Source organism: Giraffa tippelskirchi, chromosome 14 (genome assembly GCF_054371585.1).
Source record: "Giraffa tippelskirchi isolate mGirTip1 chromosome 14, T2T-mGirTip1v1.2.pri, whole genome shotgun sequence".
Taxonomy (NCBI): Eukaryota; Metazoa; Chordata; class Mammalia; order Artiodactyla; family Giraffidae; genus Giraffa; species Giraffa tippelskirchi.
Genome location: NC_137288.1, coordinates 44,062,098 through 44,087,500, shown reverse-complemented (window position 1 = coordinate 44,087,500; position 25,403 = coordinate 44,062,098). Strand labels below are relative to the sequence as shown.

Below are 25,403 nucleotides of genomic sequence, written 5' to 3'. Positions count from 1 at the left end.
TAAGTTACTGCTTATAACTTAAAATTTCGTCGAAAACAAACTTATTGCCTAGAAAATGGCATCAGTGTCAGACTTTGATGCAATGATTGCAAAGAAATCACTAAGAACGCTTCAGCCAAGCCTCCCAAGTTGGACAACTTGTGAATGTGGGGAGAGATTACTATTGCATCGCCTGAAAGTGACATAGTGACATCAAGAACGTGTGAGTCTGTCTCATACTGTGCACACTAGCTGGCCCTGTGTTTGGGGGTCTGATGCTCAAGCTTTGATGCCCTCATCTGTATAATGGGAAGCATGATACAATCTCACATCACAACCTGAAGAAAAAATGATCAAAATCTATTCAAGAGCAATATTTAGTGCAGTTAAAGACACAACATGTATGTTTAAGCTTTGTTTTTTGCCCCAAACAAACAAAGCCCAGACCCTCTGAAGTGTATTTGTTATGATTTACACCTCTGTATGTGATCATTTGTTAATCCTCTACCCAAAGGCAGTAGGAATTTTGTTTGAGATTATACCACACAGCACTTCACAAACTAGTTGCTGATGTTGGTAGTGATATGTGTGTGTGTTCATGTTCATGTGTTTGTGTGTGTGTGTGTATGTGTGTTAAATTTAGGCAAGTCCTGTTTCGCGCATAGAGCTATCTTGGAATTTTGAGCGTACAAGTTTGTTATTCTGAGCCATTTGATTAAATTTAACCACAGGAAACTCTTCCAAGTCCTAATGAAGCAGCAATTACATCTAAAAAGGGAGCCAAGCCAAAAAACATCCTTTTCCAATATCTCTCTTTCAAACATCAGACTCCAATATAAGCTCCATGGTTTTCATTTCACTTTTATACCATCTCTCTAAGCTGCTGGAAACATGTTAAACACAAGACAGGGAGTGGTGCACCCGTAGGTCTTTGGTGAAGAGCGTTGGCAGAGATTCTATGTACAGATATATATGCATGTGTACACGTGCATGCGTGCACACACACATAAACTTAAATACACAAAGTACACAAATTTCTTTTAAAGAAAAGCCACTAAGAATTAGGAAACTCTAGTTACTGACAGAAAATTTGAATTAGAATTCAGAAATCAGCCCTATAATTTGAGAACTTTGCAATGAACATGCTTTAAATTTTAATTTGTAACATAACATGTTATAGTTCAAGACACAGATTAGGTAAAACAGACCTTTAAAGAATGTTAAAATAACCTTTTTTCTAAGAGATAACAAGCTATTTTTGCCTCTAAACAAACCGATTCAACTTGGAAGATGGTCATTTTTTCATAAAAGACACACATACTTGTACACAATTTTACTGTGTTGTTACTAAGTTAAATTAAAGCTGTTCCAATAACTGAAGAAGTTACAGCTAGCCGGAAGAGCCTGGCCAAAGAATGCAACCTCATGCTATTGCCAGGTTTCCAACACCCCATTTATCCCATGCGATAGTGCACTTCAGCATAATAATGCGAGGATCCTAGGATGCAGCAGACACAGAAATAATGTCAAAAGCAATTCTTCACATTTGGATCAGACCACATCAAGTGCAAAGAGTGAACTTGAACATGAAAATGCAATTTGCTCCTTCTAAAGTATACATTTTTATCTCTTAAAAAAATAAAAAAAAACACACCACATTCATTTCCAACGCCTCAAGGTAAAGAGGATGACATCTATCACAAGTGCAGAGAATGTCTAAAGGATTTAGAAGCAATCTTTTCATAATGCTTCTTTGGGTGAAGAAGTAGAGTTATGAGTCGCTCAAAATTCATAAAGATTATTAAGTTTACATCCTCATGGAAGATCGGCCACCATTGCATCTCTCAGCTAGACTGACAGCCTCCCTGCCCAACTCTACTGAGAATAAGTCTCTGGTTCAGGACATTCATTCATTTTGTGGCATTAGGGCTCCAGTGTATAAGATGAAGATTCTGTCCCATTCAAAACTCAAACAAACAAAAACAAGAAACAAACAAATGGCCTCCAGGGGAACAAGGATACAATATCATCACTGAACTCAGGTACTCATTCTATCAGTAACCCTTCATGGAAGTAATTTTTAACAAGGAAGTTTTTATTTCAGCAAGTTTACTCTAGATTATCAACTTGTGTGTTTGTGCCTGCTGGGCTATATGAATGATTACCTTGTCCCTCAGTGCCCTCAGCTATGACCGACTGGGCACCCACGGCCATGACCCCTCACGGTAAGGAAGCTTCCTAAACAACAGCAAGCTTTCCTGCTTGATGAATTCCAACCTCACAGCTCATCTAAACTGAGCCTATGGGCTTCACGGTTTTTCTCTCTCACTCTCTGCATCGGTCTACGGAAAGTTATGAAACGTATTTTTCTAGTCCTCCCAGGAGCAAGGCCAGGTTTACAATTTGACCTCAGAAACCCAGCAGTCCTGCAAAACCAGACAGCACTGAGTATTAGTGTTCTCTGCCTGGCCCAGCACAAACCATACCATGCGGCACTGAGCAGTGTTGCTTGTGGGAAACAGCAAGCAATGGATCAGTGGGAGAAAAAGAATGGGATTTAATCATATAAAAATATCCCAGGCACACAGCTCCTTTTCAGCAAGCTGCCCACCTCAGCTGAGGCTCCAGTGTGCTTCTGAAACTAACCACTTGTCATTTAAAAGGGAGCCACCGAGCCAGATCTTTTGATCAGATTAAGTTACAGGATTCTCAACACACCCAGAGATGCTCCTTCTCGGCATGTCAGAATGCACACCCCCAGAATGATTTTAAAGGCATATACAGAAAGATCTAGGTATGCATCAGATAGATCTCTTAGATGGGTAAGACACGATCCCGGGAACAGGGCAGGCTCATGTGAAAGAGTGTCACAGACTAATTAAGGACACTGCTGCTGAAAACGGAAGGCTGACCCTGCAGTCTTATTTACACAATTTCCAGCCAGAGGGCTGTGAAGTGGAGCCCCAGTGGGGGCATTCTATCCAAAACCCACAGGCACCCGCATTAAGGAAACTGGTGTAAATGAATCCCTTTGCTCAACGTCAGAAGACAAGGCACCAACACTTCAGTTCTGTTGTTATGGAATCCACGTGCTCACCCCTTAGATTCGACATAACAAGACACGGTTATCTCTTTATTTTATTATTATTAATTGCACTTCCGTATGCATTCCTTTAGAAGCAGGACATTTTGTGGCAAGAATGATCAAGCTTTTTAGACAGAAGGCAGTGATTCAAAAACTGCAAAACTTCAGCTTTCAAAAATAGCCTAAGTGACCTCTTGCAGTAGTCTGACCACTCCGCAGCAAGCAGGAGGCAACCCCTGTGAAGAGCGAATTCTGGCAAAGTTCTCTCTTCACAGATGATGCACAGCTTAAGCTATAATGAGTTTTTGGGTTACAAATGCTGAACGCATTAATATTCCTTGATGATAATTATCACAGGATAAGCACCTTTCCCAATGTGAGTAGCATAAAGCAACTGAAGCAGCATTTTTACCACATTTGAAACAAGCTGGAAAATGGGATTTTCTAGTCTTGTAACCTGGGGTCAACATACATCAAGCACTGCATATTAAACACACCTATATATGAACCCTGCATCACTTTTCTTCCCTTCTGCTTCATGTATACCTAAAGCTGTCTCCTTTATCCATCCTTCATTATGAAATTCCTGCTACGAACGTACATGTGATATACATAATTCGACAAAGAAATCCATTTCCCCCAATCGCATGAATCCTAGGTTTCTTCTTATGAGAATACAAATAGCAAATAAGATCAGTAAGCCATGCTTTACAGATGACATGAGTCTCTGTGCAGTTTGAATGAATACTGTGGTCACTGGCTGCATATAAAACAGGGTGAAAATCAGAATTGAGCAAACAGGCTCCTAGAAGAACGAGATGTGTTACACATAAGACAAACGACCAGCCTTTATCTTTATACTTTCAAAACTAATAGTACTCTTAAGCACTGAAAGGTTTACGTGTAAATTCTAAGTCACTAACACAATGACAGTCATGATGTCAGCAGCGCATTTACCGGCAATATGTTCACTAAGGATCTTGGAAACCAATTTCCATTCCAGATTAAAAGAGCAATTATTGTTATTTTGATAATAACCATCAAATATTATCAGGAAAAATTGAAAAAGATGATCCATTATGCATTTTATCAGTGTTGTACAACAGTATCTGTCTAATGTTTGGTATTTGCCATAGCATACCCAAAACAGATGCTATGAAGACTTCACTTACTATATACCCCAATCTGATTTGAAAATATGTTCTGAACAAACTATAAATTGGTTTTGCCTCATCTCTTTTTCTTTCTCTCCCTCTATTCAGTGAAAAAGAAAAAATGTCTATTATAAAGCTCAACTGAGATACTAGGAATGGCTCAAAATCATTACAATATAAGAGCCTCTTTTTTCAAAAACATGTTATAATATCATTTTAAGATTCTATGTAAATAATCCCAACAGCACTTTGACTTAACAGTGACAAAATGAAAGCCAGGTCGAACCCTTAATCCAAAGAATGTGAACTGATTTAGGTATTTTTGGTAGGTGTGAATCTCTTGAACTCATTTTTACCGTGTTACCCACACTTCATTTAGATAATATGCCACGCTACAACTGCTTCAAGTTCTGTAACATCATTTTTACTTATGTGCTGCAAAAATGTCTTCAAATCCCATTTGAATAGATGGCAGGGCTATGAGGGAACCTTTACTAAATATTTAACAGCACTATTGGCTTATTAAATACTGTAATGTGAGAGCCATGAAAGCATGATATACAGTGCTTGCCTTTTTTCTAAAACTTAATGCTTCTGCTCATTTTGAACACTCTGCAAGCGCATTCATCAGCAGAACTGATGCATTTTAAAAAGTCCTCATTTACTAGCAGATAAATGTGGTTAGAGAGCCTTTTTAGAGGAGAAATGACTGGAAACCTATTTGGCTTTACTGTACAAAATTTGCTTTGCTCTGGCCTAGCAAAAAAGAAACCTCACAAAACATTTAAAAGCCTATTTTGAAAGAGCATGCAAAGCAACACAGTTGGAAATAAAAGAAAGTAGGGGGTATTTTCAATTCACAGGAATATACATACACCAAAACAAGGCAATAGCTTTACAAACAGCTGATCAAATACATATATTCATCCAGTCTGGAAACAGTATCTCAAATGCACATCATATAATGAGATTGTCCACTGAAACGATGCTTTTGACTATGACATTGTTGGCAGGTAATTTCATTTGCAACTATTCATAATCGCATTAAAAAACAGGTTAATACATTTTTTGCCTTTAGCTTGCTCAGATATTTTAAACTAAAACTGTGCTTTTTTTAAAAAAGAAAAGAGTTGATCAGAAATCTTATAGCCTGTTGCAGTGGGTAGAAAGTAAGAATTCTCTCTGAAAAGATATTTCTATTCACATAGAGATATGCTCTAGCCTAAAGAACTCCCCTTGCCACTGGAGGTCTGCAGAGTGAGCATTTATCCTGTAAACACTGTAACGGTGATCGTCTGTCCTCCCCTGTTCTCAGTGGAGAGTCTTGCTTTGGAGAATGTCTTGCGGTGACTTACTAAATTCAGGCTATTTCAATTAGTATTACTGCACATTAAAAATTAATTGCATTACTGAGTGGATTAAGGTTTAAATTTCAATTCTACAGTATGTGCATGAGAAATGCCAGCTCAAAATCAATGCCCCTTGGCCTGCAATCGGAAGGGTGTATACTTGAACAGCACGGGCCTGGCGTCACTGGCTGAGCCATTTTAAAAGACTTGATAGTTCAATTGAAGGTGTGTCAGCTCTAATTCTACAGTTTAGTTTGAATGCTGCACAGCAGCCCAGCCTTGTTCATAGCTCTGTTTAATAAGAACACGGGATCCTTGACTTAAATCCACACTATTTTTTATCAGTTACTGAGCGACAGTGGTTGGTCAGGGTCAGGAAATAGGCTATTTTGTAAAGAGTGTGTGTGCTTAGTTACTCAGTGATGTCTGACTCTTGCAACCCCATGTACTGCAGCCCTCCAGGGGATCTTCCCGACCCAAGGATTGAACCTGTGTCTCCAGCATTGGCAGGCAGATTCTTTACCACTAAGCCACCTGGGAAGCCCCTATTTTGTAAAGAGATAATACTAACATGTACAATACTCATAATAACTTTATTCTGTGTTTTAAGGAAGCTCAAGAAGATACAGAAAATACCAATCTTTCCCTAAACAGTGATCCTGCTTAAGCCCCCTGGGTAAATTATTAAATCTTTCTGGGGGAAGGGTCAAATGAATTGATCATCCTGAGGGTAAATTTATAACATCTAGATGAGACGTATGAAAAGAAATGGGTCACTTTTATTCACAGTAAATTTGTTCTTCTAAGAAGATGAAGATGAGGAACATTATGAACAGGGTCCACAGGGTAAAGCAGCATCAATAAGGTCCCACCAAGCCACCCAGGGTACCCAGGTTTGGAACTGAATGGTGATTGGTATGGGCTAAGAGAAAAAACACGCTGCCTGCAGTCTTCCTTAAGATCCCCTCTGTGTTGCACCGGTGGCCAAGAGCAAGTTCACCGGCAAGAGAGTAAAGGAGATGGGAAGTAATAATAACAATAAAAAGAATAATCTGGTGCAAATGGACCCTAAGGTGTAGTAGTGATCCCCGTGCAACAATCACCCTTCACTGCAATTTACTGATGTGGCTTCATTACAATACAGCATATAAAGGGGCAACGTACCATGTGGGCTCTTTGAAAGCTGTGTGGTTTGAAGCAGCACACGCCACCCTAGCAGGCGCTGCTCAGGGAGCTAGGTCAGATTGGGCAAAAGTGAAATTCCCTGCAAAAAAAATTAAATAGAGATGCAACATGTGTACAGCATGGTGATATATGGGGGGAGGGCGGGGTAAGAGGATAAAAGGTTAGCAGGGAAAGGTGTTTCCTTTGTGAACTATTAAAGGCATTTCAAATTAATCTGAATTAAAACATCCTTTGAAGAGGTAACAACTTGTGGCTCTGTTAAAAGGAAAAGATAAAGGATGTGATGCTTCCTGTTTGGGAAAGAGAAACCAGCCCTCTGTTTCCTATTCTGATTCTCCATGAAATGAACTTAAACCGTGCTCTTAGGTGAACTTAAGCACTGCGCATTCAGGTTATTATTATTTAAAAGGAGAACATGACTGGCTTTTCCCATTCTGGCCTGCTTCAGCTGAAGGTCTTAGTTTTCAGCCAGTGCTCAGAAGATGCTGAAGCAATGTGTTAAGGGGGAAAAAAGAGATTCTTTCCTCACCAAGGATCATTGAGTATGTCATTGGTTAATTCTTGTTCTATGCTCCTCATTAGCATGACTCTCAAGTTTCTGGTTATCATATCCGAAATATTAAGACATAATAACTACGAAGGTGCAGATAATTGGATATTAACCAGAACATACTTGACTGGGCAGGAGGTAGGGCCCTGCTTAAACTAATCCTGAAATATATTAATCACCAATTAATGAAAGGGTTTCGAATTCATTTTCTATTACAGAACACCTCCGAGTATCTAAGCTTTTTCTAAGAAAATGACTTGGAATAACAAGGTAGGAATAAGGAATACAGCCATCTGATGGTAGCTTGAATTAATTCTTCACAGCCTGTTGTCAGGTAATCATGAAAACTACAGTTCAAGCCTTGATTACAGTTATGAAGCCTGATGGGAAGAAGTAGGGACAATTTCCAGTGTTCAGTGGCTTTGGTTTCAATTCCAAATTTATTCCTTTCAATGGCAGAGCCATGGCTAAATATTTCAGCAGAGAGCTGTCATAATATTGTCTGAGTCGTTCAGCCTAGGCAGACCTTGAGCCCTCCAAGCTAACAACAGATGTACTCTTAAAACCAATTAATTGGGAGCCTGAGAGGTCTAGCAAAGGCATGCTTTGTACATAGTAAACAGGAAGTAGTAAGAAGGTGATGAATATATTGCAGGATTAAACACCTTGACTAAGCAGTGATCAAAAAGTCACCACCACGTAGATGGAAATAAAGTAATGCTGAGAAAAGAAAACAGAAAAAAAAAGAAAGAAAACAGGAGGAGGAACATAGAGAGATGGGAAGTCAGTGGTTATAAAACACCCTACTAAGCTTCCCATAAAAACTTCCACACCTACTTCACTGGGTTAGAGAAATGGCTACCAAAATGCCATTCAGCTTTATAAAATTTCTCAGGACATTATTCTCACAAACAGATTCTCATATCTTTTCCTACATAAAACTGTGGCTCCCAGATTCCCTGAAAAAAAGATTTACACATTTTTACATCAGAGAAAACAAGGTGTTTGGCTGAATGCAACATAAGTCAGGGACTGAAATAATGCCATCTCTCCATTTTCCCTGCCTTAAGTCACTTGACGTGATGAACATCATAAGAAAACTCCTGTTATCTCAGAGTTTTCTTTTTACTTCTCTTGTGGGTTGAATTTAATTTTAATAGTTCTTAAATAAGCACTCACGGTGGATGAACTAAGATACACAGGCAAGTCGGCCCTTTTATCAACAATTTTGCCATAGAAATACACAAACATTTCAATGGCTCTTCATTAGCAAACAAATCAACAAGTGATATTTTAATGCCTGACTTTATTCCATCTCTGTGGGGACTGTAGTTGAGAGTGTGATGTACAGTACAGAGAAAAGAATCATCAGCCACAGCGTCCCAGGGCTCTCTCCATTGAGGACTTCGCAGCCTCCGCTTAAAGAGTGCATTTAATTGACTGATAGACAGTAGCTTCTTTGTTCACAGAAGACAGCGAAGTAATGGCAGCTTGAAAATCGTACCATCTACAGGGTCTCCTGAGACTAGTAACAGGGGGATATGTGTCAGGAATAAATAAATAATCTAATTATTAAGCCACTTCCTGTCAAGTTAACTCCAATTTGTTGGCTTTTGAAGGCAACAAAACGAGGCATTTTTCCTCATTATGCTTCTCTTTTTATACCAGTGGTAATCACAGGCGGATTAAAGGGTGCCTGATTGCTTTTCTTTTCTTTTTTTTTTTTTTTGTCAAGGAACTGAGAAGCAGCCAACAGTACAGAAAAACAGAGTTGGGGTTAGAAGAAATTTCATGCTTGTCTCCTTTCCAGCTCCCTAACAGCCCACACGGCTGCCCCATACAGAGCCGCCAGCTGTACAGCAAATGTGTACCCTCCAACTGAGGCCTACCGGGCCACAGGCGCCATTCTGAGAGCTGTGAGATACCTTGCAATCTTGGCAGGTAGCTGCTGCTGTCATAGGCATAATTCTAAAGGTGACCTAGGAAGCTCATCAGCTCACCAAATGCAACAATATGAGCCGCTGAAGTTCAACACCCACTCTCCACATTCCTTTGTTTACTTGCTAGGAATGGCCTAGCGACCAGGAAATCACCTATGGAAATAGGTCATCAGCCATCTTTTCTCTTCATGCGTCTGAACTAATCCTGAGGAATTAGGTCACGATGCCTATGCGTATCTGGGCCTGTGTGTGTGTGTGTATGTAGGATCCCTCTATTTATCTTTGGTGGATGACTTGACCCGCCCTCCATTCAGAAATGTTTTGCAAACTTCATGCAGAAGCAGACAATCACCCCCATTTGATAATCAACATATCTATTGGTGAGTGGACGGATATGCCCTGTGGCATATTCTCCAGCAAGTCAAAGTGTGTTAGTCCCTCAGTCGTGTCTGACTCTTTGTGACCGCATGGACTGTAGCCTGCCAGGCTCCTCTGTCCATGGGATTTCCCAGGCAAGAATACTGGAGCGGGTTGCCATTCTCTTCTCCAGGGGATCTTCCCAACCCAGGGATCGAACCTGGGACTTCTGCATTGCAGGCAGATTCTTTACCACTTGAGCCTCCAGGGAAGTCAAAGGAGAGGACAAAACCAGAGCCAGAAGCCCCACCAGCGTGTCTCAGACAGTCACATGGAACTTTCCATCTGGCACAGACCCTGCCCAGTGTCTCTGTACAGAGCCTAGGAAGGCAGGCTGGCATCTCCATAATTCTGCTGGGAACAACATTCTTATGAGGTCTCTCTTAGGACCGTGTGTTCTAAAAAGGAACAAGAAACTGGATCTTCCATCTGTCCGTGGGCTCAGTGAAAACCCCCAGCCTCAGGGAAAATGAACGTGACGAGAAATGTCTGAGAAGCTTTCTTAAGGGCTTGTAAGTTAGAAACTCCACTAACCACCAGTATTTTTCACTCTTGTAAATTAAAGCTGCTAGATGCAGGCTAAAACACAAAACAAGGGTTGACATTCTGATGTGTCTTTTAATAGCTTAACACTGACATAAGAGAGAGGCCTCAAAGATTTCTTGAAAAGTGGCTTCAGAAATAAGAATCCAAAGAATCAAGATGAGCTCTTGAAAACTGGATCTTATTCCAAAAAGATTTTTTTTTTAAGGTCTTTTTGCTTTTATATTAAACTGTCTTTGTTTTTAGGAAGGCTGATGGTATAGAGGAGCCTGGTCATTTCCTGTGTCCTCACTTTGCACTCGTTCAACGGTGTAGTCGTGTTCTATTTATGCCTGCGTACGTCCTTTCTGAATATATCTTGAATTTTCGTTAAATTGTGCAGATAATTAAACCCTCTTCATATTTACAGTCTGCTTCATTGGTACCATGAATTCTGTTTTCAGTTACTGTCTGCGGATTCCCTCTCTGAACGATTTCATACGAAGCAATAACACTTCATTTTACATAAGTTTTATCTGATGTCCCCATACAGAGCTGCCAGCTGTACGGCAAATGTGCGGTTCTCAAACTGAGGCCTGCCGGGCCACAGGCGCCATGTGGAGAGCTGTGAGGCACCTTGCTGTCACTGGCAAGCTTTCTTTGCCATCGCTGTGACCATCACTCCACACTGCACACAACTTAAAATCATCTGATTATTAGAATTTGTGGCCCACACTCCATTTTATCCTTTATTTAAATCTATCCCCAGATCACACATTTGTTTAAATGTTTTGGCTGGTTTACAAATCATGCCGCCATCTGCACAGTAGGTGTGACACCATTTTTTTAGACAAAAGTTACGTGGCAAACAAAGATAAAGTCATTTGAAATGCTTTGGTGTTTGTTATTCTGCCGGGCTCACTTGGACCAACTCGAAGAAATAAATAGAATTATCTGTGTAAATCGATGAACATCTATGAAAAACAACACCCAGCAGAATGCCGAGCTTGCTCCATTACCTACGTTAATATCATGACAGCTGAGGAGAGATGACCTGGCCCACTTCTCATCTCTCCTGTACAGATGGCTATTAAAGAGAAAGTATCCCTTTTGTATGGTCCATGTAGAAACCCTTTATGGGCTTTTCAAATAAGCCAGCATTGCCCACATGAGGGTAGCTTTCTGTTACCATTAAACTGCCCAGATTTCATCTTTTTTAATCCAGCTCTTGATGAAATTAGCCAGTATTTCAACATATTTAACACCAAATGCTTATTTCTTAATTCCCTGAGTTTTGTAAGCAATCAACTGAAGATGACTTAAAAAAATTCAATAGTCTTCTCATTTAGAACTCATGTAAACTCCAGAGAACTTATGGACTTTGAACTTCTTAGGACAGAGGAGGTAGACACACATATATAAATACTGACCCATATACGCATTGTTGTAGATCCACCATAATCATGTTTTTTAAAAAGCAGCCAATGAGAGCTGAGCATTTAAAGAGCAACATGGTTCTATATCTTCCTATGCAGAGATACGTATCTTTGGATATTTCCCCTTCAGACACATAAAATCCCAAACCTCAAAATACTGGTTTTAGTCTATTCTAAAGCAAGAGCACTCAAGCTGGAATGTTTCAGAAGTGATGATGAATATCACAGAACTAATGAAGATTAGTTGCACAGCACACCATCAACTAAAGAAACAGAAGGAAAAGGATGCCATTTGTGACCTTGGGCATCAAGCAGATTTCAGAATATATGAATGTCACTTGCCACAAGCACAGACAGAAATCTCAGCACACTGTACAAAACTGATCTATGCATTCTTTCTGTCTTAAAATCAGTGATTTATACCACATGGAACAAAATATGTAGGGTAGATATTGTCCTGCATGCACTGTGGAAAGCTTGAATCCTTTCCTTGATATTTTAAAAATTGTAACTATCCATAAAGCATGGAGAGATCTGAATAAAAATAGTCAATATCTATGCATCCATGTTTTCATATTAGCTGTCGCTTATAGTCCCAAATTCTAGTTTTGCTTCACTAAGGGATAAATACATTTACTGCTTCCAATGCACTAAATGTCACCCTGATCCATCTGGGACACATCTGTTACTGACTATTTGTTGATTTCTCCCCCTTTTTTTTCACAAAAGAGTATACTCTGCCATCTTAGCTACAATTTTGCTATTCCAACTGGTCTTTCCGATTATATGAAAAATAAACTTAATAAGTAATCACTTCTCAGCCAATTTCAAACAATTCTTAGGTAAATGGTTTATACTCATTCCCTTCATATTCTCCATCCAAGAACTTTGAAAGCAAGGGCTGGAAATGGCTATGCTATACCCTGGCCACTTGTCCTCCAAAGGCTATGACCGCAGCAATCAATTCCAAGGATAATGGTATTTCTCCCCTTTGATCATTTCTTTGTCAAGCTGACTGGCCTTCGATGGTGAGCTTACTGCTGGTTGTCTACCACCAGCCGCTCGCAATTTGCTCACTCTGTTTCATGAGACAGTTGTTTGTGGCTGTTTGGAACACATTGGTCTCTTTGGGGATTTATGCGCTAGTTGCAATGCCAGCCTCCGTAGTGATAGAAATTTCTTTCGAACTAAAATAGATAATTAGAGGCTGGTAATTATTGGTCAAGAATTATCAGAGTGAAAAAAATTAAGCTTCTCATAAATAGTTCTTGGCAATGTCATCTCTTTATATTATCGCATGCCTAACAGCCCTTTATTCAGAGCACTTACAAATTTACTCTACTGCTGTTGAGCCTCATAATTTTATATGAGGCAATCCCTTTGCTGGGTGAAACACATTTACATTCTCTGGTCTCATCACTATCTGTGCTAATCCATACCAAATAATAATAATAATAGAAATATCAAATGGGGGAAAAACAATAAATATTTACTGTGCTGATAGAAAGAGACGAGTGAATAATGAATTAAAGGACACAATGCACAATGGCTTCTTTCTGCATTCTCAGGTCAAAAGCCAGTGTAAACTATGGGAAAGAAACAAAGGAAGACAAGAAAAAATTTTTCATCCGTGCAGACTTTAAAAGAGGGAAATCTTTCCCCCAGGAAAGCTGTTAAAGTGTTTTGTAGCTCTTGCGGGGTGTGTGTGTGTGTGTGTGTGTGTGTGTGTGTGTGTGTATGTGTGTGTGTAAAGAAGAGAAACCTCTAAATAGTCGCTTACCGTTCTTACTGAAACTGTGTCAAAATGCGATCGAGAGTGAGGTTTTCTTTTTTCCTTAATAGACATAAGTCAAATCCCAAATGCATGTTTATTGAGTAATTATTCCTGCAACTCAAAGCACGTGTCCACACCTCACTGCAAAATGGCACTTCGGCACAGCATCTCCAGTGTATACCTGGTAGAAACACTGATGGGTTTCCTTTCACAAATGTCCCTGGCCAATAGTCTGAGACCAGCGCATCCAGAAAGAAGCGTGGAGGTTCCCTGACATTGAAACTGCATTAAAACATGTGTGCTGCGTAGAAGCAAATGCAAATGACTTGGTCAAAGAAGGAGTTTAAAGTCACACCTCACTGGGTCATCTGCACACCCTGTTTTCCATCAGGTGACATAATCTCTCCTCCAGACCGATTGAAATGGAAAACAAAATCTGTAAAAACACTATAGGCCCTCTTAACAAAAAAAGTAAGAGGCTTTTCAGATATCCTCTAATCCCTCTTCCTTGGCTAAAAGTCCGGTTGAGATTATTTTTTGATTAGACAAAAAAACATATACAGATACACAACCTAAAAATACCTACCCTCAATGGAGGTATTTTAGCCAACAGAATCATGCTGCCTGCCTCATTGGAAAAACTAAGCATCACACTGGGATTTTAAAAAGGGATATCTTAGCCTTTGTGACATCCTCCGGGTACACATTCTCTCTCTCTAGGTACTAACAATGCAGAGGGGAAGAAATGTAAGGACTTGGATACATGGTCAACAGATATAACAATTAAATGGCTACTATTCTTTTGTTTAGGCCTCAAGTGTAAGAGAATTACACATTTTATTATTAAAAAATAGCATGAATATTAACTACCTAGGCCCTCTGTGAAAAGGAATAGAATTTTCTTCTCTGATGGAAGGTGAATTGTTAAACGTTCAGATCCCAAGAGGAGGTGAGTGTCATATTAATCCACCATAAGGTAGAGGCGGGGAAGCTTTGGGGAAGCACTAATGATGCAAGGAATATTAAGAGAAATACCAAATGAAAGGTATAAAGCAATTTTCAATAAGGACCAGGCCAAACCAATGAACATTTTGGACAAATGATACTAAAATAAAAAATTCTTCTCATGCTCAGCATTCCATTCAGATTCTACTTGGCAAAAGAACATTAATAATGTGTTGAAAATATATTCCATTTGTTCAGCTGGGCCCTGGGATAAATAATAAATCCAGAACCAAAAACAAGTTTACAAAGAATAAAACTAATCAGAGCACAATGTTTCACTAAATTTTCCATAAGCTGCAAACTTCCAAGAAATATTTTCACTAACACCCTTGTAAAACTGTGGCCTAATGAAGAATCATGACTGACTGCCACCAGTAAGCTCTACTCAAGAAATAAAGAGATGGAAAATATTAACACTCATATTTGGAAAGAAGAATTCATTTTTTCAAAGCCATGCGTTTCCCCCCATGCCAGTCCATTTTGAAAGTTTACATAGAGTATTTTTTGGAATCCAAAATAGAAAGGAAAACATAAGAAACATTTCAGTCTCTCTTACATGTTCTCATTATCTTCTGAACACTCAGTAAAACTGTCAATGGTATTCTGGCACATTTAAGAGTATTTCCATTTAATGTGGAGGAAAATCACTAATAATATTAGTACTTATATCTGGAAAATATAGAGAAAAAGTAACCAATATTTTAGCTGTTAAGTATAAGCTGCATATTGTATAATTAAACGCTTAGTCTTTTGTAAACTGTAATCCTCCTAAAGATCATCATTTGAAAACTATAAAGCAAATCCTACTGAAAACCTATTAATAAAGTTTCCAACATACTTTTTACTTCATCTTCATTAATAGCTACAAAGTCATTAGAAATTTTGTTATAGCTGGTTGTAAGGATCAGTAATAATAATTGGAGCAACCCTTCTACTGCACCCTCTTAGAATGCATCTGATTAAGTGTATGATGAAACTTGTTTACCCCTGAAAAGGAGTTCAGAGTCTGTAATGCTGGATTTTCTTTCCTTTTTTACAGTTTGATAGAGAGCATGAGGTTGATCAGACTTTTGAAATACCATATCACAATAATTTATGATATTATAAAATACCATGAAAACAGTATGAAATAAAAAAAAAATCACATCATGTAAAAACACAAATGAGTGACAAAAACAGTATAAAGTAATAGCAATTGTCATTTTACTAGTAGAAAAAGATCTGCTTGATAAAGTTTAATTGGCTGGTAAAATTCTTAGTGTTATTACTAAGTGCTTATCAAATTAAAACATAGGAGGTAACCCCAGAGGAATTAAGGGATAATGGGACAATAAGAGTAAGTGAAAAAATTATCCTTTTAGCTCTAGCCCATGTGAAAAATGCAAAATCCCTGAAAACACAGGCTTAGAGTAACCTCAGAGATCTTTACCCGAACTGCTTTTATAAAAATCTGCATAAAATTTGGTGGGGAATAAAAAATGACGACTGAATTCTTTACATGATCTTTATGATCATGATTACTTCTAGGCTGTTGAAACCATACATATAAAATTATTTTACAGCAATTTAAATTATTTATGTTTCCCTATCACAAAAACTCACTACTTTAGATTTGGATACAAAGATGCTTAAGCAACACACAGCAGTGCCATTACCATAATAACTTCTGAAATTAAAACCTGTCTAAAACTCTATGGAAAGCTAACATCCAGTTCATTAACCATTCCTGTTAGTTTTCAATAATGCAAAAATGATTAGAAGTTTAATTTGTTAATCACCTGTGTTTTGACTGGCAGTAGATATATAATCCTCTGCAGAAGTCTAAACTAGCCCTTGCAGAAAATAAAATGTGCTAATGCTTTATCAGGCCTAATAATAGTAATAAAAAAATCAATCATGCCTAGGTAAATCATTGATGGCTGAACAATTAATTCATCTTTAACTCTGTTTAATTACATAGGCATTGATGTACACAAGGAAGAGGAAAATCTATCTGTAAGAAGGTTCGGAGTGTCACTTACCAATCATGTGATTCGCAACATGCACCTGAATATCCCATTCATTGTAGAAAACCATCTGACACTTGATGCACTGATAGGTCTTCTTCTGAGAAAACAAGTATAAACAGAATTACTTAGACACATGTATCTTTTTATTTATTTTTTCCTTTAAAAAAAAAACAAAAAAAAAACCAACCCTACCTGATCACAGAATTTTCCTGAGACCATGGTCTTATACATGTTATTAACTAAACGTCTGTAGGGCTACTTGGGCAAAATTCTGTGAGTTCCCTACTATGACCCATGGCTTGATCCAAACATTACGTTTTTCATTGCAAACAGTTGGAAGAAATGAAGACACATATTTATAGTACAATACATGTTTAAAGATTCCTACATTATAAAAACAGAAGTTGGTATTGAAAATATGTGTAAAGCGCGGCTGAGTTTCACAAACCTGTGTCTTTAAGGATCAGGCACACTTTCATTCTGAACAACATAACTGCAGGGTTGCTTCGAGATACCCATACAAAACAGCCAGTAAGTGAAGATTCACAAAATCTAGCGAGGAGATTTAGAGATGATAATTTTTAGCTGAAGTATGAAATTTAGAGGATGTTTCAGAAGTTGCTGAACACTAGCATTTAAAAACATATCCCCTATAAAGAAATCATGTCATATCGAACATTCTAACACCGTTTCATCATTACACAAAAGTCTTGTGAATAGACAGAACAGGATTTATTATAATTCTTGTATCATAAATAAAGAAACTGAGGTCCAGGGAAGTAGAATACTGTGCCTAACGTCACAGTGCCTTACTGCTGGGAAGAGAAATAAGTTCTCTCTCTTTTTTCCCCCCAACTTTAAACTTTCTATTTAGTATTGGGGTACAGCTGATTAATAATGTTGTGGTGGTTTCAGGTCACCAGTGAAGGGACTCAGTCATACATATACATGCATCCATTCTCCCCCAAATCCCCCCTCCCATTTAGGCTGGCACATAACATTGAACAGAGTTCCATGTGCTATACAGTAGGTCTTTGTTGGTTATCCATTTTAAATATAGCAATGTGTACATGACCTTCCCGAAGTCCCAACTATCTTTTTCTCCTGACAACCATAAGTTTGTTTCTTAAGTAAGAAAAACCCTGACAATCACCAAGGAGGATTTACTGCGCTGAGCTGTAAATGTGAGTCTTTCTGTTTTGTAAGTTCGTTTGTATAATTTCTTTTTAGATTCCACCTAAAAGGGATGTCATATGATATTTTTCCTTCTCTGTCTGACTTACTTCATTCAGTATGACACTCTTCAGGAAATAAATTCTCAATTCTAAAAGTAGGGCTCTCTGATAAAGCAGCCTTTATGATTTCTCATCTTTACCTCTGTGTCCCCTATACGGCTTAGTACATATTAGATGAACTCAGTAAGTAAAGTATTGCTTTTAAGTTTTCCAGAACACAGTTACATAATTGCCTTTATGATGAAACTTGATAGTTACAATTAAAAACCACCTTGGAAAACAAAATAAAGCATTATGAAATAGTCCATTTGAAACTCTCCCGAAAGTGAGAAAATGACATTTGTAAAATCACATCAATGACAGTTTGTTAAGGCATTCTTACAGAATTACCACTTCATTGGCAGCCATATAAAATTGCTTTGCTAATGGTAGCAATAGAAAATATCAGTCTGTCAACTGCAATTAATTTTAAAGAACTCAATAAAATCAAAGTTAAGCAAAAAAAAAAATGTGGCATCCTTTTATTAGCAGTTAAAATGATAAATGCTTTCAAAGTAAAGTTTCCTTAATTATTTTCTCTTAACATAGTATTTGCTTCTGCGTCAGACGATGGTAGTCCTTGAACAGCACAGAAATGCAGGCTGATTTCCAGCAGAAGCTTTCTACATAATCTAACAGGCTTTATACATTAGGCATGTTGTGAATTGAGTGTTCTGGGTCTAAATTTAACACGGACTTGAAAAACCCTGACAATCACCAAGGAAGATTTACTGTGCTGAGCTGTTTACAAGATGCTTTTGATGGTGACATATAGAGCAACATGTGTTGCGTAAATAACATTGCTCCCTTTTTTAACAATATTTCCCTTTAGAACTAGTTAGAAAATATTTCTTACTCCCAGATGACCTACATTATATATTGTTTATTAGCATACTTCCAGCATCATTCCTGATATGTGACCTTGCTGAAAAACAAAGAAACATAAACTTAATGGCTAGTCTTTTCTCTTGTTAGCACAGTAAAACATACAATATGTCGAAAACTGTCTCCAAAAATGATGACTGATGAATATGTTGGCGGAATATACTAGGGTTTTTTTTTTCTTGGTCTAATAATAAAGAATAAAATCACTTGACAAGCCAAATAATAAAATATCAGCACTTACTACTGCCTTCAAAATGAACTGACACATTGGAAGATCTATGTGTATCAGTTTTCTTTATCATTGAAAGAAAATGCTTTTGTCACTACTACTGATAATTCAAATATTAATTCTACTCTGAAGACAATATCTAAAATGTTACTTTCTATTCTTATTAAGAGAGTCATATTCTGATGTACAAGCTCCTAAATTTGGGACTAGATGAAGTAAGAATTTAATGTGATCAAAAACAGTATACCATGGTCTTAAAATGCTATAACTTAAACTTCATCTCGTCATACATCTCAGATCTCCTAAATAAAAAGCACTGATACACAAATTTGGATGTGCTGTGGTTTTCTTTTTAAAGCCATGGTATAAAATTCTTTTTTTTTTTCGTTGGTTTGGGATTGACGTGCACACAGTGCTGTGTTTAAAATGTATAACTAATAAGACCTACTGGACAGCACAGGTAACTCTGCTTGATAGAATGCAGCGACCTAAACTGGAAAAGAATTTAAAAAAGAATGGATATGTGTATATGAATAACTGAATTACTTTGCTGTACACCTGAAACTAACACTCCAGTGTTAATCACCTATACTCCAATAAAATAAGAAGTTAAAAAAATAATAAAATCTATTTAAAAATAACAGACATAAAAAATAGCCCATACAGACCACTAAAAAATAAAATTCATTTTTACCCTCAAATTTTTTAAACTAATTTAAAAATGACCTTTAAAACATTCCTTATTATAATTATAGACTCTTATTCCTTATTATAATTACAAAATAATTATCTATTATAATTATAGCAAAATTTGAGAGACCCCTGCCTTTATACCATCTTTAAGTAAAGTGACATACACCATCTTTAGTAAAGTGACTGTAACCTCTGAAAGTGTTGGCCTTGGGGGCTCATGCCCTTGTAGGTAAAGCCACTGCAGCTCTGCACAGCTGAGTTTATGAAGGAATTCTTCCTCATTCTCAGCCCAAATCAACTTTTCTGCTACTTTCACTCGATGGTCCTAAGTTCAGGCTCTGCAGCTATAAAGAACAAGTTGAACTTCTTGTCGATAGTGACAGTTACAGGAACCCCTCTGCAGACTGAAAATAGAGGTTTGGTTTAAGAAATGCTTTAAGCAACTTTCACCAGCCTTGTTACTTTCTTCCACATCAGTTTTCCAATAAACAGAGCTCTAAATCAAGCACAATACTCCAGGGACACCCTGACCCCTGCAGAGTAAAGAAGGATTGTGTCCCCTCCAGTAGGACAAATGCTTCCATCTATATGGGCTTCCCTGGTGGCTCAGACAGTAAAGAATCTGCCTGCAATGTGGGAGACCTGGGTTGAATCCCTGGGTTGGGAAGAAGAAAACAGAATCCCACTCCAGTACTCTTGCCTGGAGAATCCCATGGACACAGGAGCCTGGTGGGCTATAGTCCATGGGGTCGCAAAAAAGTCTGACATTACTGAGTGACTAACACTTCCATCTATGTAGAGGACAACAACCAAAGAAAGTCAAGTGAGATCATTTCTTTTAAAAGCAGATAGAAGTAGAAACAGAACTTCCATTGTTTGGGCTCCAGATTGGCCTTTATCAACACTTAAGTTGTCAATTTACTTGAAATGCTAATTCAGTACAATTTTTAAAAGAGACTTTTTTTTTTCATTAGCCTTTTTTTAATGTGCTATTTGGGAGTGGAGTTGTCATCTCCTGATTGTTCTCTTTTGTTTTCTGATACTGATAGATGTAATTATCAAGGATACAACTTTTTCCCAGCACCTCATTATTTTTGATTGATTTTTGAGAACAATTTAAATGTGCCTTTTTGACATTCTTGTTTTCAGTGATACTCTGGTTAAGGTACTCAGAGACTTTGAGAAAAGAGCATCTCATAAATTAAAAAAAAATGATTAGGATCTCTAATAATGTATACTTAAAAAAACTACATTATTCTGATTAACCTCTTTCCCCATTCAATCTATATTCCATTAGGACTTAGGCTTCACATTTAGCCTCATCAAATTTAAAAAAAAAATGATACTTTGTAGTTGTAATTGCTTTGATTTTTTTTAAAACAAAACACTAAGTATAAAAAAACATCAATGAGTCCATAGTAATCCTCCGAAACAAAAAAGAAAAAAAATCTCAGCTGCCGCCATCGAAGAGACAATTACACGAATCTCTTGTTCTGAAAATTGATAATAAAGTCACAGAAGCATCATGATTTTTTAGGAGGAAGTGTAGTTCATGCTTTTTTGATGGGGGAAAGCTTTTCTTTATCAAAGGCTGATAGTAAGAGATGACAAAATTAGGCATTCACCATTTTGCAATGCTAATAAAATGGTCCAGGATAATTATTAGAGTGTTAGTGGCTCAGTCGTGTCCGACTCTTGGCGACCCCATGGACTGTAGCCCACCAGGCTCCCCCATCCATGGGATTTCCCCAGGCAAGAATATTGGAGTGGGCTGCCATTCCCTTCTTTAGGGAATCTTTCTGAACTAGGGATCAAACCCAGGTCTTCTGCATTGCAGGCAGATTCTTTACCGTCTGAGCCACCAGGGAAGCTCATTAATGGATGCTAAAACCATGAGGAGAAAGAGTTTTCTGAGAGACACAGTTCTCATCCTTTGACAACAACAAACAGAAAGGTGTATGTCCCTTCACAGTGACTTATCTGGTGGTACTCACTATAATCAAACTAGTTAGCTTACAACTACCAATAGTGGACATTATATCTCTCTCAATGTGATGGAGTATGAAGTATAATACATCATAACAAGGTATTCCTATCTAAAATATATGTGTGAGTGCTAAGTCACTTCAGTCCTGTCTAACTCTTTGAGGCCCTACTGATCATAGCCCGCCAGGCTCCTCTGTCCACGGGATTCTCCAGGCAAGAATACTGGAGTGGGTTGCCATGTCCTCCTCTAGGGGATTTTCCTGATTCAGGGATCAAACCCGCATCTCCCACATCTCGTGCATTGGCAGGTACGTTCTTTACCACTAGCGCCACCTGGGAAGCCCTTACATGAATCTAATTAAGCCATTAGATGAAACATCCAATTTTCAGAAAATGCAGGGAGAGAGGAACAAGTGTTTCTTTGCAGAAAAATAATTTACACAAATCCAGAACAGTCGTCAAAACAAAAAATACACTAGGCCAATTATCTTAAAAAAGTTACTCTGTAAGGGAGAACACAACTGGAGAGACTGTTCTCAAATAAAACAGAGAAAAGAGACAGCAATAAATGTTGTTGGAGGCGAATGCAATGTGTGGTTTCTGATTTAGGGAGAAAACAGATATAGAAAGATTTGGGGGGAAATTGAGAAAATGTGAATCTCAGCTGGCTATTAGACAATATTGGGAGATTACTATCTTAACTTTCTTGATGTACTATAATGGTATTATGATTACATGTAAATGTTCTTTTTATTAAGAGATGCAAACTGAATCTTTAGACATGAAATGGCATGATGTTTGCAATTTACTTTCAATAGATCCAGAAGAAAAACAAATATAGTTACATATAGATAAATATGGCTAAACGTCAATAATTACTAAATCTAGGTGCATGTGTGAGCATTTTCATAATAACATGTGGGAATAAATGGATAGGGTAATTCATAATATGTAGTTTTATCAACATTAAACCCCGTCCCCACTGTTCACTTTACATTCCTACACTTGGCACACGCTAAAAATAATTTGTGCTTAGTTGTTACAAATAGCTTTGCAAACATTTTTGTATTGTTTGGAGGGATTTTTCTGATTTTTTTTTTTTTTTAACAAATCCAACGTATAAATGCTAAGAGGCAGGAACCATTGTTGATAATCATTTCTGTAGTAAAGTAATAATTTCTTACAATTGAATCATAAGCTTTCCAGGTGGTGCTAATGGTAAAGAACCAGCCTCCAATGCAGGAGACATAAGGGACATGGGTTCAATCTCTGGGTTGGGAAGATCCCTGGAGGAGGGTATGCCAACCCACTCCAATATTCTTGCCTGCAGAATACCATGGACAGAGGAGCCTGCCGGGCTATGGTCCACAGGGTCTCAAAGAGTCAGACACAACTGAAGTGACTTAGCGTGCATGCATTCACAATTGAGTCACGTTTTACAATCTGTAAAAACTCTTATGGGTGAAAATCACTTGTAACAAAACTGTGAAAATAAAGGAGAGATTATTATCCTCATTCACAGATTAATTAAATGACAACTCATGAAGACTGTGAATACCATAACCAAGGACAACATTCTTACCCTGCCCCCCACTCACTGGGTTTTAACACAGTTTAAACTCTGACATGATCATGGCATGATCATCATGATCCCTGAATCAAACTAAGATCATGGCATCTGGTCCCATCACTTCATGGCAAATAGATGGGAAAACAGTGGGAACAGTTGCAAACTTTATTTTGGGGGCTCCAAAATCACTGCAGATGGTAACTGCAGCCATGAAATTAAAAGATGCTTGCTCCTTGGAAGAAAAATTATGACCAACCTAGACAGAAAATTTAAAAGCAGAGACATTACTTTGCCAAAAAAGGTATGTCTAGTCAAGGCTATGGTTTTTCCAGTAGTCGTGTATGCATGTGAGAGTTGGACTGTAAAGAAAGCTGAGCACCAAAGAATTGACGCTTTTGAACAGTGGTGTTGGAGAAGACTCTTGAGAGTCCCTTGGATCTCTGCAAGGAGATCCAACCAGTCCATCCTAAAGGAAATCAGTCCTGAATATTCATTGGAAGGACTGATATTGAAGCTGAAACTCCAATACTTTGGCCACCTGATGTGAAGAACTGACTCATTTGAAAAGACCTCAATTCTGGGAAAGAATGAAGATGGAAGGAGAAGGGGACGACAGAGGATGAGATGGTTGGATGGCATCACCGACATGATGGACATGAGTTTGAGTAGGCTCCGAGAGTTGGTGATGGACAGGGAAGCCTGGCGTGCTGCAGTCCATGGGGTCACAAAGAGTTGGACATGACTGAGGGACTGAACTGAACTGAAACTCTGATCATTTGCAGGCAGTTTTACAATTGCATTTTAGATACATTTTGAAAGAAGGCTTTCCTTAGAATTGTTTAGTGCTTTGAAACTGAAAGTGCCTCAGTCGTGTCAGACTCTTTGCGACCCCATGGACTATACAGTCCATGGGGTTCTCGAGGCCAGAATACTGGAGTGGGTAGCCTTTCCCTTCTCCAGGGGATCTTCCCAACCCAGGGATCAAACCCAGGTCTCTCACACTGCAGGCAGATTCTTTACCAGCTGAGCCACCAGGGAAGCCCAAGAATACTGGAGAGGGTAGCCTATCCCTTCTCCAGCAGATCTTCCCAACCCAGGAATCCAGTTGGGGTCTCCTGCATTGCAGGTGGATTTTTTACCAGCTGAGCTTAGTGCTTTGGTCCCTGACAATGCCAGTGATGGCATGAGACACGCTGATGACACTCAGTGAACCATTTCTAGCCACTTTTTACTAGTCCCAGACTCTTGACCAAGGTTGATGGAACAGAACTGGCTTCTCAAAGTTCCCAAGATTTTCTTTTGTGTTCATTGTCTTGAAGTTTTATTGTCATATCTTCAACTGTATGGGCTTCCCTAGTAGCTCAGATGGTAAAGCGTCTGCCTACAATGCAGGAGACCCGGGTTCGATCCCTGGGTTAGGAAGATCCCCTGGAGAAGGAAATGGCAACCCACTCCAGTATTCTTGCCTGGAGAATTCCATGGACCGAGGAGCCTGGTGGGCTACAGTTCATGGGGTCGCAAAGAGTCGGACACGACTGAGCAACTTCACTTCACTTTTCAACTGTATACTTATCTGTCCTTCTCAGTACTGAAAGAACAATTTCAACCTGAGCGTTCAGGTGTGTCTCCAATCCTAAAATTTTTTATTGATCATTTCTTCAGTTTTTACGTATCTCTCACACATTCTCCTTTCACTTCCACTGGCAATCCTGGTAGACATAGATCTGAAGCCTTCCAGTCTATCCTGCAAGTATCTCAACTATTTTTTCATGCATATCAGCTGTCCTCTTGTTCTGATCAACGTGATTTTCTCTGTACTTTCTCTAACCATTGGTTCTCTCTTCACTGGTACTCGGTCTAGAGTTTATCCTATCTGCCAGAGCTTTTATTTCAATTAACATTTGTCATTTCTAACATTTCTAATTTTAAACACAAGTGCTCTTTAAAAAAAAAATTCTACTTGGATTTGCTCAAAATTTGTCATTCTTTTGAGTGAAAATCATACTTTCATTTATCTTTCTGAGCTCCTAAACGTACTTATTTCAAAGTCTTTGTCAGACTGTTCCATATAATTAATTTCTTCTGGAGTAGAATCTTGGTCTCATAGCAGTTGGGTTTTATTTGTTTGTCTGCTTTACTACATGAATCTAATGAATCACTCACATATTTTAGAATCTTGGTTTGAAGCCCATTTGCAGTGAAAGATTTTTTTATGTGCTCATTCCTCCCTTTCTAGTAGTTTTGCCATTGCTTCTACTTGGCCACCCAGGCTACCAGACCAGGCTAGGTCACACAGGGGCATTTCCTGTGTATCTGTTGTGCTACAGGGGTGTGACAGGGCCAGCATATGGCTAATTCAGC

General features: G+C 38.4%; 1 protein-coding gene across 6 annotated transcripts in view; it reads right to left on the bottom strand.

The window, feature by feature from the left end:
• The window catches only part of ZNF521 (zinc finger protein 521), an 865,909-nt gene that overhangs the window by 124,017 nt on the left and 716,489 nt on the right, over positions 1 to 25,403 (bottom strand). For 4 of the 6 annotated variants that reach the window (XM_081562746.1, XM_081562747.1, XM_081562743.1 and 1 more), the window contains one exon: positions 16,418 to 16,502. In XM_081562746.1, the coding sequence (XP_081418872.1) occupies positions 16,418 to 16,502 (85 nt within the window). The remainder of the gene's footprint in view (positions 1 to 16,417; positions 16,503 to 25,403) is intronic. The other 2 variants (XM_081562744.1, XM_081562749.1) reach the window with 1 other exon arrangement.